This window comes from Trichosurus vulpecula, chromosome 3, assembly GCF_011100635.1.
Source record: "Trichosurus vulpecula isolate mTriVul1 chromosome 3, mTriVul1.pri, whole genome shotgun sequence".
Classification (NCBI taxonomy): domain Eukaryota; kingdom Metazoa; phylum Chordata; class Mammalia; order Diprotodontia; family Phalangeridae; genus Trichosurus; species Trichosurus vulpecula.
This window is the reverse complement of record NC_050575.1, coordinates 168722126-168737192: the sequence shown is the minus strand read 5'-3', so window position 1 is coordinate 168737192 and position 15067 is coordinate 168722126. Positions and strand designations below refer to the sequence as shown.

Below are 15067 nucleotides of genomic sequence, written 5' to 3'. Positions count from 1 at the left end.
TGACATTGTTTAAGGCAATTTTTGGACTCCCTATAACCATCCTTTGGTGTCTCTCTCAGAGACGGGATCCTGAGCTGGAAGGACCTTGGTTCTGACACAGAGAACACTTGTTGATTTTAAGAGATATCAAGATAAGTTATCTAGCCAACCACAGGGAGGATGTTATCAGGTTGGGTTGTTCAGTGTGCTAGAGAAATGGTTCAGAGAAAGCTGAAGAGGAGTAACAAGAACACCAACTCTAAAGTGGGGTCATGGTAGTGCTTCAGTACCTTTTGAAACAATCCTTTTGCTAATCCTGCAGGATGTGTTTGAGATGAGGTTTGCAAAAATGCCTGATGAACCTGTGGAGGCCCCACCTCCAGCACCCCCAGCTGCACCTGTGGTCAGTAAAAGCACGGAGAGCAGCCACAGCAGTGAGGAGAGTTCGTCTGACTCGGACAGCTCAGATTCGGAAGAAGAACGAGCAACCAGACTGGCAGAACTCCAGGAACAGGTGGGATGTGTGTCACTTAAAAAGCTCAGTGAGGGGGATGTGTGTGTATATGTGTAGTTCAGGAGATGTTCAGTGTACAATTGGAAATAAGGGTTTTTTAAAAAAGCAATACCATTGTATGCTCATTTGGCAACTTGACAGAATCTAAGTTGTTTGAGAGAAGGGATGCTTTCACTTTTTGGCTTCCTTTCCCAAGCACCTAGCCCTGTGCCTGGTACACACTTAACAAATTCTTACAAATTGATATTTTGTAGAAGGTCTGAACATCTTCCTTATTCAGTATGGAACCTTTTCTAGGAAAACAGAAGAGCATCCCACTAAGATGATCTGATTGAAGAGTTTACTGAATAATTTACAATCTTACATGGACATACTAACTCATGTGGGAAGGGTACAAGAAAATACACAAATCTTGGAGACCACTTCACTGTCACTCATTGGATCCCAAGCTTTGGATCCCAAGCCTTAGGGCAATATCTGGAGAGGACGTATTTTCAGATATTATTTAGAGAAATGTAGTCTGCATATCTTACCGAGGTGAAAGCATGGTGTAGTAAATAGAATGGAATTGGAATTAGGAAGACTGGGATTCAAATTCTACCTCCAGCACTTACTAGCTGTGTGACTAGAAGCAAATTGCTTAATCTCTCTGAACTTTACTTTTTTCATCTGTAAAAAGGGAATAACAATACCCATGGTACCTACTTCACAGGATTGTCGTGAAACAGTGTATGCAAAATGCTTTGCAAACATTAAACTGCTGTGTAATATCAGTTGTGGGGTGCCTGGTCTGGAGTCAGGAAGACTCCTCATCCTGAGTTCAAATCTGGCCTCAGATACTTCCTAGCTGTGTGACCCTGGGCAAGTCCCTTAACCCTGTTTGCCTCAGTTTCTCCATCTGTAAAATGAGCTAGAGATGGAAATGTCAAACCACTCTAGTATCTTTGCCAAGGAAACCCCAAATGGGGGGGGCATGAAAAGTTGGGCATAACAGAAATGACTGAACAACAGTGTCCATTATTGTTTATGGGTTTTTTTGGGTTATAAAACAAATAAGTTGCTGGCGTTAGTCTTCCACCAGCAATTTTTCCTCTGATAGTTAACAATATTAGCTAAGAAGGACCATGCAGACTCTAAGCAGCCACCCCCAGTCCAGTCAGCTGTGCCAGTAGTCCTCAGCCATTTGCCAGTTTGATTCAATTAAATAATCATTTATTAAGCACCAACTATATGCAAGGCACTGTTGCTAGATGCTGAATATGCAAAGACATGAATGAAACAGTCTCTACCCTCACAGAACTTAAAGTCTACTCAGGCGACGTGATGCAGAGATAAATAAATGAAAAGTGGTTTGTAGGGAGGGGAGACAGAGTGCTAATGACTTGGAGGGATCAGGAAAGGGACTCCAATAGATGGAAATGAAGAGAAGGAATATTCTGGGCATGGGAGCACCTTGTGTTGTTTCTCCCCCTCCTCCAAATTGAATCAGTAAAATTCATATATTCTCCACCATTAGTCCAGCATAGTCCAGTCCCTTGACCAGGGGCTATTCTCTAGCCTGTGCTAATAAGCCCACTGTGGTCTCTCTACTGGCAGGGTGTGAATCAATAACCACAAGTTACATCTTTGAAATATGTTTGGGAGGTGGGGAAACCCTAATAATTGTTATCAGTAGCAGTCATTACATGGGTCACCATAGGGGATGGGCCCAAAGAGTGCTTAATCAGCAGCCACAGAGGCATGCATGCCCACCCTCCTACAAACCACATTCAGAAGGGGCACGGGAAGCTGACTCAAGGTCTTGGTTATATTTAGTTGCTTATATTTCTGACCAGCGATAGATGGTTTGCAGTTCTTTCCTTACAACTCGGCAAGTTGGCCTTTGCAGAGTAACTTTCCTTACTGTGCTTTTGTAAACCATTCAGTGCTATGTAAATGTGAGCTATTAGTTTGATTATATTGAGCAATTATTGGACACACTTGTCTCCTATTTCACGGGCTATTTAAAACCAAGGAACGGCTAGGTGCTACAGAGGATAGGGCACCAGGCCTGGAGGCAGAAAGACTCATTTTCCTGAGTTCGCATCTGACCTCAGATACTTAATAGCTGTGTGACCCTGGGTAAGTCACTTAACCCTGTTGCCTCAGTTTCTTCATCTGTAAAATGAACTGGAAAAGGAAATGCCAAACCATTCTAGTATCTTTGCCAAGAAAACCCTCAAATGGGAAGTCATAGAGAGTCAGATATAACTGAAAAATGCCTGAACACACATACATTTAAAGCAAGTTGTAGAGAGATCTTTGCTTTCAGTTATGAACAGAAGGGATATGGGTTATGCCTCAGGCAGATCTTCCTGATGGGAAGGGCATTTGATAGCTAGGTTCCTAAAACCAGCATTTGAACCAGCTTCCTCTTGCTGATGTGTAAGGCTAAGGGGGAGTCTACATGCACATCTGCCTCAGGCTGGCGAACCACAACAATAATAAAAGAAACTTATTTATTTGGTACCTCAAGGTTTGTAAAACATTTTCCTCACAATAACTCTTTGTTAGTTACCTCATACAGTCTCATCATCTTTTTACAGCTGAGGAAACTGAGGTTCTAACAGTTAAGCTGTTTAATCTGTAGGTGACACAAATAACAAGCAGGGAACCAGGATTTGAAGCCAGGTCTCCCACTCTTTCCACTACCCCAGTCTGGTTGAAGGGGCCTTTGAAAGGGGTTTCTAGCCTTAGAATTCTCAAAAGTCACAATGCAAGTTCCCATTTGTCTTCCTCTTCCCCATAGACTTTTGCTAGTAGTTGTCCTATAAATGCCTTCTCCCTGTTCTCATTTCTCCTGGGTGTTGTCTTTCAGCTGAAGGCGGTGCATGAGCAGCTAGCTGCTCTGTCACAGGCGCCTGTGAATAAACCAAAGAAAAAAAAAGAGAAAAAAGAGAAAGAGAAGAAAAAGAAGGACAAAGAGAAAGAGAAGGAGAAAGAGAAGCACAAGGTGAAGGCCGATGAGGAGAAAAAAGCAAAGGTGGCTCAGCCAACCAAACAAACCCAGCAGAAGAAAGCACCAGCTAAAAAGGCCAACAGTACAACGACAGCAAGCAGGTATGCTCCCGGAAGCTCGGCTTCTCCAACATGGGACTGGAGTGTGGGCCGGTGGCATTTCTCTCTCTCTGCCGAGGTCATCTTGAGGGGCTCAGCCTTTGGAGCCGGAAGAAGCTGCTAAACTTCCTTGTGACTGCTTGTCCGTAAACAGTTGGCTTTAGGAGTCAAGTTCAGCTGAGCAAGCATTTATTAAGTGACTACTGTATATAAAGAATCAATGGGATTTTAAAAATGGGATAGACAAAACAGTTGCCATTCTCGAGCTTATCTTCTAATGAAGACGGCGGGATCTAATTTTTAAACAGATAAGTAAATGCTAGAGAGAACACCAACAACTAGAGGGAGTCAGGAAAGGCTTCCCATGTGCCTGAATTGAACCTTGAAAGAAGCAGAGGATTCTGAGAGGCTGAGGTGAAGATGAGGCAGTGCATTCTAGGCAAGACTTAGGGGTCCAGGAGAGACCAGCTCAGTCCAGTTTAATTCTAACATTGTGTGTGGGGAAGAATAATATTTTCAAACCAGGGATATGACAAAGTCAGATCTATGCCTTCAGAAGATGATTTTGGAAGCTCTGTGAAGGATGCAGAGGCATAGGGAGAGACTGGGAAAAGAGACCGATTAAGAGGTCTAGTTGAGACGATGTGGCCCTGAACCAGAGTGGTTGCCATGTGGGTGGAGAAAAGGGAATGGATGTGAGTTTGTAGAGGAAGAATCAACAAGACTTAACAACCCATTGGATATGGAGAGTGAGGGAGAGAGAAGAGTCGAAGACAACTCCCAAGATTTTGAATCTAGGCGATCAGGAGGATGGCGTGTCTTTGACAGAGATAGGGGAAATTTGGAAGAAGATCACATTTAGGGAGGAAGATGATGAGAGTGTTCTTTTTGGACATGTTGAGTTTGAGATGCCCTTGGGCTAGGCTGAAATGGCTAGTAGGCAGTCGGAGAACCAGGTCCAAAGTTGAGATGTGAGATTATAGCTGGATATATAGATTTGGAAGTTATCTAAATAGAAATGATAAATGAACACAAGGGCAGAGATGAGGCTACCAAAGAAGAGAATATAGAGAATTAATAGAAGAGAGCCTGGGATAGATGCTTGGGGGAAAGCTGTGCTTATGGAGCAGGACAAGGAGGATGATCCATCAAAGACAACTGGGAAATGGGGAAGAGAGAACCGAGAGAGATCTTGTATCAAGGAGGCCAAGGGAGGAGAGAAAGTCCAGGAGGAGAGAGGTTAGTTAATTATATCAGAAGCTGAAAAACAGTGGAGGAGGAAAATTAATAAACCCATCAGATCATTTGACACAGCAGTTTAAGTTGAGTGATAGCTGGATAGCAAGGAGTAGAGAAGTTAGTGGGTGGTGAGGAAGTAGAGGTAGCAAACATAGATGATTTTCTAGGAAGTTAATAATGAAAATGGAGAGAGATATAGAATGATAGGTTGAGGGGATAACAGTCAAATGAAGGGGCCTTTTATTATGGGGATCAACACATAAGCAGCAGAGAAGATTGAGAGATTGAGATTGAGTAAGGGGGAGGGAGGGAGAGAGAGAGAGGAAAGGGATGAGTTCAACAACTCAAGTGTAGGGAGTTGGCCTTGGCAAAGAGAAAGGTCACTTCCTCCTCTGAGACCAAAGGAGGGGAAGAGAGGATGGGTGATGAAGTTAGGTTTTGAGGTGTAGAATAAATGAGTCAAGGGAACTCATGATGCTGGCCTTGTAGGAAGTGAAGTTCATCTGATTAGAGAGATGGCAGTGAGGGAGTTGGGGACTTGAGTAAAGAGTAAAGGTTTTCAAACATTCATTTCGGGGACTGTTATAGAAAATAAGTTAGAAAAGATGAATGGATTACTGCGTAGTAGTGAGAGCCTAGAGTAATATGACCAGAGAAATACCATGAATTTGTATTGGACCCAGTTGGCATGGTCGCATACTTTCCTGAAGCAACATTTAGCAACTCCAGGGTAGTTGCAGGGAAAGTGGGTGGTGGGGTGACTCTCAGGGTTGACTATTAGCAGGGCTTGAGTAGTGGTCATTCAGGAGGTCAGAGGATTCAAGGATGGAGGATAGTATACAGTTGAACTGGTTAACTGGTCAACTGGCCAAAACAATGAAGGGAGGAAAAAGAGGTCTGGAAAGAGGCTGGAGATTGGGGTGAGGAGAGATTGAGGCTCAGAGAGGGGAAAATAATTGCCCAGTATCACACAAGTTAATAAGTAGCAGAGCCAGATTGAAAATGGGAGCTTGGTTGTTTCCAAATCCAGTGTTTTTTTCATTGTACAGCAGATGCCTCCCTGTAACCTGACTGTTTATTGACACAACTCTGGTCATGGGGACTGCCAACCTATAGGAACTGACAGAGACCTAGGTAGTTTAGAAGTTTCAGGGAAATGTGTTTTTTTGTTTGTTTATTTTAATGTTTCGGGCTCTTTTCCAGAGTTGGGTCAAGGATTAGGGTAAAGAAGGAAGGGCAATGGTCGTTTTCTTTTGATTCAGGCAACATTACAGCATGGTATATTTTCACCCAAGCAGCTGGGTCTTATAAATATCTCTATGTAGAGAGGCAGTGTGGTTTGATGGATGAAAAGCTATGCTTGAATCTAGGAAGCCCTGGGTTCAAGACCTTCTTCTGGCATATAGTGGTCATATTACTCTGGGAGAGTCACTTAACCCTCTCAGCACTCTTAAGGTGCTCTCTTAAAATGATAAATTAAAGACAAAGTGCTAGCTAGGAAACTAGAGAGACTTTCTTCAGGTGGGAATTTCATATCCCAGAGAAATCACAGGTGTAGTCCCTCTCCATGTGAAATAATTATAAATACTTCTACAGATAGGTGTATGTGTATATAAACATATACACATACAATATGTGTGCTGATATGTATAAATATATGTATATATGTATATGTATGTGGCTACATACACCCACACCTATCCCCATGTAGGGAAACCCATTCTCTTCCTGACCATCTGTCCCTGAGGGTGATGACCCTGTTGTTCTCAGCCTTTCCTCCAATCTAGACTTTTAAGTTTCCTGGTTCTTTCTTCCTACAGTGCTGGGGATCTCCTGGTAGCCACACAGAGGACTCTACCACATAGTACGGGAGCTTATAGGCGGTGGGGTTTAGGAGAAAGAGTAATAGAGTTCAGTCACAGGACTGCTACTTATTTGGGCTCTGACTACTCACTTGCCACCTCTCCTTTCTGAGACTCATCAATAAAATGAAGGGATTGGCTTTGAGGATCTCCTAAAGTCTCTTTCAGCTTAAATCCTTTGACTCATGATCGATCATGCTTGTTTGTTCCCCTCCATCCACTGACACATAGTTTCAGAGCCATCAGTTCAATGAAGTGAGTTGAAAGAGGAGCTAGGATGGTGGGAGTATGGGTGAAGGCAGAGAGCTTCCTTCATTCTCCAATTTCTCCTCATGCCAGGATATCATTTACCCACGTGACTGAGACCTTCTAACTTATAGTACAGAAGACCTTGTTTCTTAATAATGATTAACCTACATTTAAACCAAATCCTTATTCCCTTTGGGAGGTCCTCTCAAAGTAGAAGTTTTGGTGCCTCTTGTGACATTTTAGTATGACTGTGTTGTACATATTGCTCTCTCACATAGTCCTTGGTTTTTTATTTTGGGGACTATTCCAAGGGATCAGCATCTGCTAAGAGACCACTATAGTTGGGCAGCAAATAGATGTGTTCCAGGACCAAGAGAACCAGATTGAATAATAGGATTTAAAGTTAGAAGAAATCCCTGAGATCTAGTCTAACTTCCTAAGTTAGAGAAGGAAAATCATTCAGTCCATTTGCCTTCTCTGTACTATGCACCATGCTAAGGGCTGAGGACACAGAGAAAGGCAAAACAGTAACAAGTATCCAGGGGCTCACAGTCTAATGCAGACAACTAGGTCCAAACAAGATGTAGACCGGATAAATTGGAGACAGTCAACAGAGAGAAGGCACTAGCACTAAAGGGGATTGGGAAAAGCTTCTTACAGAAGTTAGTATTTTAGCTGGTATTTGAAGGAGGCCAGGAGGTAAGAGATGAGAGGAAAATAATTGACCAAAGCCGCACAGGTAAAAAAAAATAGCACAGCAAAGAGTCTCACTCAAGAATTTTGATTCCAAATCCAGTGCTTCCCTTTGCACTACACCGTTGACCATTAGTAGGAGGGTGTGCTCCAGCCAGAGGCATACTACATCAGGATCTTGGTTAAGACTTACATCATGAGGCATAAAAAAAAAACACGGCAAAGGTTAAGGCACAAGTAGTTAACAGCAGGGATGGAAAGATTAGAGAAGTCTTTCAAAGAGACCAACAATCAGAACACTGTGAAGGTGAGCTTGATACTCAGACTAGCCAGAGGTTCATCTATTCTTATATGTTTTGTGTAGGGGTAGAACTAGTACCTGGGTTCATATCTGGCCGGAAGGTGTCATAAGGTAGGTGCTAATGATCCCTGACTCTTGGACCTTGTACATTCTCAAGATAAAATGATAAAACAAGGAACTCTGGGAGCATTGGATCCTAGCCCTGCAAATCTGTGAAAGATGTATTGTGTTTTGTCTACCTCCAGGCAACCTAAGAAAGGTGGAAAGCAGGCATCTGCCTCTTACGACTCAGATGAGGAGGAAGAGGGTTTGCCAATGACCTATGATGAGAAGCGGCAGCTCAGCCTAGACATCAATCGGCTGCCCGGGGAGAAACTGGGCCGAGTGGTCCATATCATTCAGTCCCGGGAGCCTTCCCTCAGGGACTCCAATCCTGATGAGATAGAAATTGATTTTGAAACTCTGAAACCCACCACTTTGCGAGAACTGGAGAGATATGTCAAGTCATGTTTACAGAAAAAACAAAGAAAACCATTTTGTAAGTGATTGAATCCCTACTAATCCTCTTTCCCTCTCTTACCCATCTGCCCAGATACCCCCGATGGCCCTTACTCTGCTTTGTTTCAAGAGAAACTGAGCAAGTGGTTATGTACCCTGTTCTTCCCACAACCTACCCTAGCCCTGTTTAAAAATCCCATCTCCTTCACTTTATTCTTTCTCTTTGCCTCCTCATTTATACCGCCAGCTACAGGTGCTGGCAGGAACCATTCCTGGCAGACCATTGGGGTTAATTTAAAATGTTAGTCAAGTGTTTCTTATTCATACTGATCCCGATACTGCCTATGAAAGCCTGTCTAGCTACTGGAGCTGAGAGGAATTTCAGCCCCTGCCAGGTTACTCTGCTACTAGCCAACCAGTGAGCCAGTGCTTTTGAATAAAAATTAGGCATACTTTTGGGTGCCAGAACTCAGACCTTTCTTAATACGTGGCAAGAAGCAGGGCTGCTATTTAAGTGGGTAGATCCTCTGTGACCTTAGCAGGTGAAGATTCCCTCCCTTTTCCCTCATTTAGGACTTAAAGTTTGTCTGCCTGCATCTGGGCACCTTGAAGAATCCTTACACTGTACCTCCCTTCCCAGCTCCATGACTGTTGACCATGCTGGACTTGCAGAAGCAGTGGCACAATCTGGGTTTTGGCTTTTTGTTGTATTGAGTATTTCATAACTACTTCCTCGTGGAGGCCAGACCAGTTTTCCGTCTAGTTCAAGATCCTGCTTTTGACTGGGGCCCCAACCAGATGTTTCAAAGGAAGGTCCCCCATGCTACTCCATGTCGTTCTTCTCCCCTGCTCCCTTTTTCCCTTCCTCTCATGGGAGTCATTGCTTCTTGATCTTGGCTGATGATCAGTGAATGAACGGTCTGGATCACAAGGACTGATGGAGCCTTAGTGGTCCTGGGGAGTGTGAGTACATATTCAACCCATATTGTGTCTGTCTGCTAAGACAAAAGGTGAACCCATAGAGAGCCTGGGTTATAGTTCCATTTCAGAGGTGGGGAGAAAAAACAGCAGGCTGTGTTCTCGTGTGTGTAGGCATAGTTGTGTGTCCTCACAAATAAATTCACAAAGTATATAAAATAACTTAAGGCTTGGGGGCAATTGGAGGTTTCTGAACATGTTAGTGGGATAGCTTATTTTTACCAGAGCAGAAAAGTTGAATCAAAATTCTGAAACCACAATACAACTATTGACCATTTAACTGTATGGTAAGTTGCCTTTTTAACTATGTGGTTAATTACTATGTGGATATTTTTATTTTTCAAGACGCTAAACCCTGATGTTAGAACAAAAGCTACAGAGGAAAGTGAGTTTATCCCAAAGCCCAAACTCTTCCTGGGAGTCAGTTTAAGGACTCTTTGGTTATCCAAGCATCCAGAGAGCCCCATAATGACCATGTAGTAACATAGCAGTGATCAAGTAACTACAGCAGAGTTGCATGGCTCTGGGTCCCATAAAATGAATACTATCCTTGCCAGGCTTCTGCTTTGCATCGCCCCCTCCATTGTACAGTCTCAGACATTGTATATTCCTTCACAGCTGCAACTGGGAAAAAGCAAGCAGCAAAATCTAAAGAAGAGTTAGCTCAGGAAAAGAAGAAAGAGTTAGAAAAGAGACTACAGGATGTGAGTGGGCAGCTAAATAACAACAAGAAACCTGCTAAAAAAGGTATTTGGGCATTTTCTTTTCTTCAATAGAGAACTGCATCTCTACTGGAGAGGGCTGTATGGGTGAGGGCAGGGTGGAGACAGTGATGGTTGGTTGGACCATAGGTATCAGATGTCAAGGCTCAAACCCTCTCCTCTCCATTACTCTTCAGAATTTAAACTGGTGATAGTGACAGCAGAAAGGGGTTTGGGGCGAATTGCCAAGGGGTAAGGGCTTTACAAGCCTGGATTTCTTATAAGCTTAGTTATATCAGATACCCACTTCTGATTACCAAGAAGACTAAATTTTATTCAGTTATGATTTGGGAAGGTAAGGTATATATTAAGATCCATTGTGGTGGTTCTGTTTGTCAGATAGTGGGATCTATAAGAGACTGTAAGACTTGTGTCATAAAGACACAAGAAAAATGCTCTTATTTTTAAGTCCTCAGAGGAGATTCCTCACTTAGTGCCAGGGAATGGCTCTTTTTATCTAATTCCTGAAGGGTGTGGCTTATTCCCACACCCTTCTTACCTTCATCTTTAAGGTAAGTAGATGAGCTCCTCAGCCATTCCTTATTTTATTTTTTCAACTTTTTAGTGATCTTTTTTTTTACGTGATTAGATTTACTAAATAAATCATCCCCTAACCTAGGTTTTTATTTCCTTCAGATTATGGAAATTAGCTTTGAACAGTGTCCTAGAAAGAGCCTGACAAGTTCTGTTGACCATTCCTACTAACTCTATTCTTGTGTAATCTTTTTTCTCCAAAAAAATTAGATTGCCAGAATGTGGCTTATTGTCCACTATGTCTCAGTGGTTCTCCTATCTTGCATCCTGTGTACAGGTTTTTGTGTGTACGTGTATTTTTTTAAACTAATTTTTTTAACCATGAGGTCAATAAATTTGAGCATGCTAACATATGATAATGGTGCTCTGGATCCAAAAGGCACTTGAATAAGTGAATGAATGGGTGGGTAAATAAATAAATGGCTGAATGAATGAATGAATTCTAACCCACTGCATATTCCCATCAGAAAAATCTGGTTCTGCCCCTTCTGGAGGTCCCTCTCGTCTTAGCAGCAGCAGCTCCTCAGAATCTGGAAGCAGCAGTTCAAGTGGATCCAGCTCTGACAGCAGTGACTCAGAATAAACTCTGGACTTTTGAAAAGAAAAAATGGACATCGCACACAACAGTAACTCTGCAGTGTTCCCTTCTATGGTTAATATACTACTTTTGTTCCATGGTGTGCAGGTTTTCTTTTTTTAATTCAGTGTTATAAATGATATCTTCCAATTTTTGCTTTAATAGGTCAAAGATCTTTTTTTGTGTGTGTGTATTAGACTTTATGAAAAAGAAGTTGACTCTGCATAAAGTCTTTTTAATCTTGTCTGAAGCTGATTGCTTGGAGATAGCAAGAACTTCATACTAATGATATATACCCATAGAAGAATCTTCAAGATGTGGTCTAAAAGTTCTTGCAAAAATCCCTTTTCTTACACCCAACCTGGTCTTCAACCCCAGAAGGAATTTTTAAGAAAACTTCTGTAAAATGGTACTGTATCCAAAAGATGTTAGCTTTGGAAATAGTTGTCGTATTTGTTATTAGCACTAGTATTCTTAACCTCAAGTCTACAGTGTAATGAAAATATCCAATGCTATCATCTTTTTTTTTTTCCCATAAGCACGCTCATGCGGTGGATGATGACAGTGTACCTGTTTTGTGAGAACCAGGGCTGGATTTAAGCAAAGGGGAAAGAGCTACAGCTCCAAACCTGAGAATTGAGTGGGTGTGGGGGTGGGAGGATGGGGAAAGGGGTGTGGGTATTGAATTTTTCAATCCTTGTGACTACGGGAGCTCCTAGGAGGGAACGCCACTGCTGTGTCATGCACAGTGCAGGTTTCCAAACACTGAAACTTTTACCTCAACACAGAAAAAAAAAAAAAAGAAAAGAAAAAAAGGAGACTTTTTTTTGTAAGGCTCAGCAATTTTCTATGACAGTCCAGCCTAATGCGTAACCTGCACTGCTGCAGCGCACTCCATAACCATTCTCCCTGATTTCATGTATATATAAATACTTTATTTATTAACATCATTGGTCATTTTTAAAAAAAATAACAACAAAGAAACTGCATAAAAATAACAGCAGAAATGCAGACCTTTTTAAATGATTTAAACAAAAGATAAGACCCTATTTAAATATGTTGGACTTTTAACCTACAGGTGCTACAGTTTCCTGTTGCCTGTGTTGGTGCTCAATCATGTTTATGTACTCTTCTTCTTCTTCATCTTATTCCTCCTCTTCTTCTTCCTCTTCTCCCTACTACTACTACTACTTTTTTTGGGTTCTTTTTGTACAGAGTTTAGAGACTTACAGGTATAGGTAACTTCCAGCTGCAGCACATTTTTTTTAAAAAATTTTTTGTTATTTCGTTTTGTTTTTCCTTTTTTTTTTCCTTTTTTTTGGTATTTGCCACAGGTCTCTTTAGGGCAGTTTTAAAATAAATCAATTTAGGGAACCCCCAGTTATATAATATAAACTTTGTAATCTGAGAAAAAAAATGTATAGTAAATCGAAGTCTTGATTTTTAACTTTTTATTGTAAAAAATAATAATAATAATAATATACAGAGTTTAACAGAAGGTTATGTTTTGTTTTTGTCTTTCCAGCAGGCTGCCACACAGCCTTTAGCACAGGGATGCCCCAAATTGCCCAGATGAGGGTCAGGCATTGGCAATGGGCTAAGAATGAAAGGGTAATGCCCAGCTTGTATAAAAGTTGTAGTCCCTGGCCTTTGGCATGATGGTATGGCCCCCAGAGGCAACAAAGATCAGGCTTCTAGCAATGAAGGCAGGACAGTCCTGGGCCCCTTCACGTTGCCTCTTCAGGCCCCACTTTGGCTCCCTGCTCCAGTGTTTTCGCTTTAGCGCAAAAGTTACTGTATCAAAGCCTCATTTTCACGTAGCTTCATGTAATAAAATCAATGAATTGAGTATTAGATGGGAACTGACATATGCCATTCAGTGGTTGGACTATTTTTTCATGGATCTCTAGATGATATCCACCAGCATTTCAGTGGAATCTTCATATGATATGCTAATTTAGTAAGGAAAACTTTTTTAAAAATCTCCTCTGACTCTACCATCTACCCTTAAGTTTTGTCATACTGTGATGAGGAAATGGATGAAGGAATATCAGTTGCTAACTACTGGGTTTTTGGTTTGTTTTGATGATGTTTTTTAAATTAACATGCAAAAGGGAGTACTGAGCCAGTTGACTAAAACTTTTATTCACCTTTGTTCTACTAGAAATAACTTGTTAGTTTACCGTTTTACAATTTTGCCCTGATTTTAAAAGATATTTTATAAAAAGATTTAAAGTATATATTTAAACTATTACTTTGAGGGAATGGATAGGAAACTAAATAAGTCTTAAATATGGTATGATTTGTAACATCTATTAAATACAGAACAAATCACACATTCTAGTGTGAAATATATACTGCAAAAAATACCAAGAGATGTTGAGCATAGTGGCTTCTTATGAGCCCTCCTTTTGTGGCCATAGTCACTAATGAACAACAAATGAAAAAAAGTTTCACTTGTGTGAAGAAGATGAGAGGGGGGAAAATCTACACAATCCTGAAGATTAGTGCAGGTGAAAAATTTCATGGCATTTCATTATCAATTTGTTTTAAAAAGGGCAGGGATCTCTCCTAAGCTAATAAAATTTACTCCTTTATCCAGAAAGAATCTGTTGACTTTGTATTTGACTCATGGCATAGTCAACACAAACAATTGAATTTTCATGGTGCTATAGTTTTAAAACTTTATGTCTTTGCTGTTGCAAACTGCAAAACTGATTTCACTTTTTTTTTTCTTGGTGAGGAGAGGAGGGAACCTCCCAACAAACCCAGTATCAGGTTGTGGGTTATTTACCATTTCCTCTGTGGTAAGGAAAACTGCAGTTATCAAACTGAATCATTCTAGTACTGAAAACTGTAGACCAATTTTAAATTTTCACTTTTGGGGAAAGAATATTTTTAAAAGCAGGATGGGGTCAGGGAGGCACTACAAAAAAAGCTTTTTAATAGGGGGTCGAAAAAGGACGTAAAAGCTATTCTAAAATATAAATAAAACCATAGAGGCTGTGGGGCAGGCCTTATATAGAATTCATAATTTACTTAGAGAAAATTTCTCACACTGGGCAGCATTATCTTGCTTTTAAACTGTAAAGATACATTTTTACAGCATTTACATCTTTTACAATTGTTTGGAGAAAAAAGACACAAAACCAACAATGTAGGATTTGACAAGTACAGTTTTAGCGCTATTCCGTGATACTGGCATAACACTTCCAGAAAGTTTTTCTTTTTTATATTTAAAATGTTACTTTTCTGTATGATGTGCATGCAAGTTTACCGTAACTCTTTTCTTAAACTTTTTAGTGCCGTTTCTAGTATATTCCTGTAAATGTCAGTTACTGAAAATGAGTCAATGTAAAGTAGTTTTAGCTTGTTTATTGCAATGCTGGCCTCAACACAACTGAATAAAAAAAGGTAGCAAGTACTCTTTGATGTTACTGGTAATCATGGACCCTTCTCCTGGGGCATTTGTTTTGTTTTCATAATAAACAGCAACAAAAAAAGTGTTCTCATGTGCTTCTTCCTATATTGTGTCCTTCAGCTTCACATGCTCCTGACTTCAATACTTCAGGGATCTGTAACATTGTTAGTGTGAATACTCCCTTCACCAGTGCAGATCACCACTCTTTTGTGTCTTCTCAAATAGTCATAGTGAATTCCTATGGTTGAAAAGTTCACCTGAATTTCAGCCTCTTTGAACTTCACTAGGATGGTCCTTGGACAAGAGGCAGAAAGTCTATTTGCCAGGCCCCTAAAGTTGTTTTTTTTTTTTTTTACTTGGATCTG

At 40.9% G+C, this 15067-nt stretch overlaps 1 protein-coding gene across 6 annotated transcripts in view; it reads left to right on the top strand.

Moving 5' to 3' along the window:
• Nucleotides 1–14789, top strand: part of BRD3 (bromodomain containing 3) — a 54825-nt gene extending 40036 nt beyond the window's left edge. For 3 of the 6 annotated variants that reach the window (XM_036748570.1, XM_036748571.1, XM_036748569.1), the window contains exons 10-14: nt 302–493; nt 3351–3592; nt 8179–8471; nt 10028–10156; nt 11172–11383. In XM_036748570.1, coding sequence (XP_036604465.1) covers nt 302–493; nt 3351–3592; nt 8179–8471; nt 10028–10156; nt 11172–11287 — 972 coding nt within the window. In that variant the 3' untranslated portion in view covers nt 11288–11383. Of the gene's footprint in view, nt 1–301; nt 494–3350; nt 3593–8178; nt 8472–10027; nt 10157–11171 lie in introns of all 6 variants that reach the window. The other 3 variants (XM_036748567.1, XM_036748568.1, XM_036748572.1) reach the window with 3 other exon arrangements.
• The last annotated feature ends 278 nt before the right edge of the window (nt 14790–15067 follow it).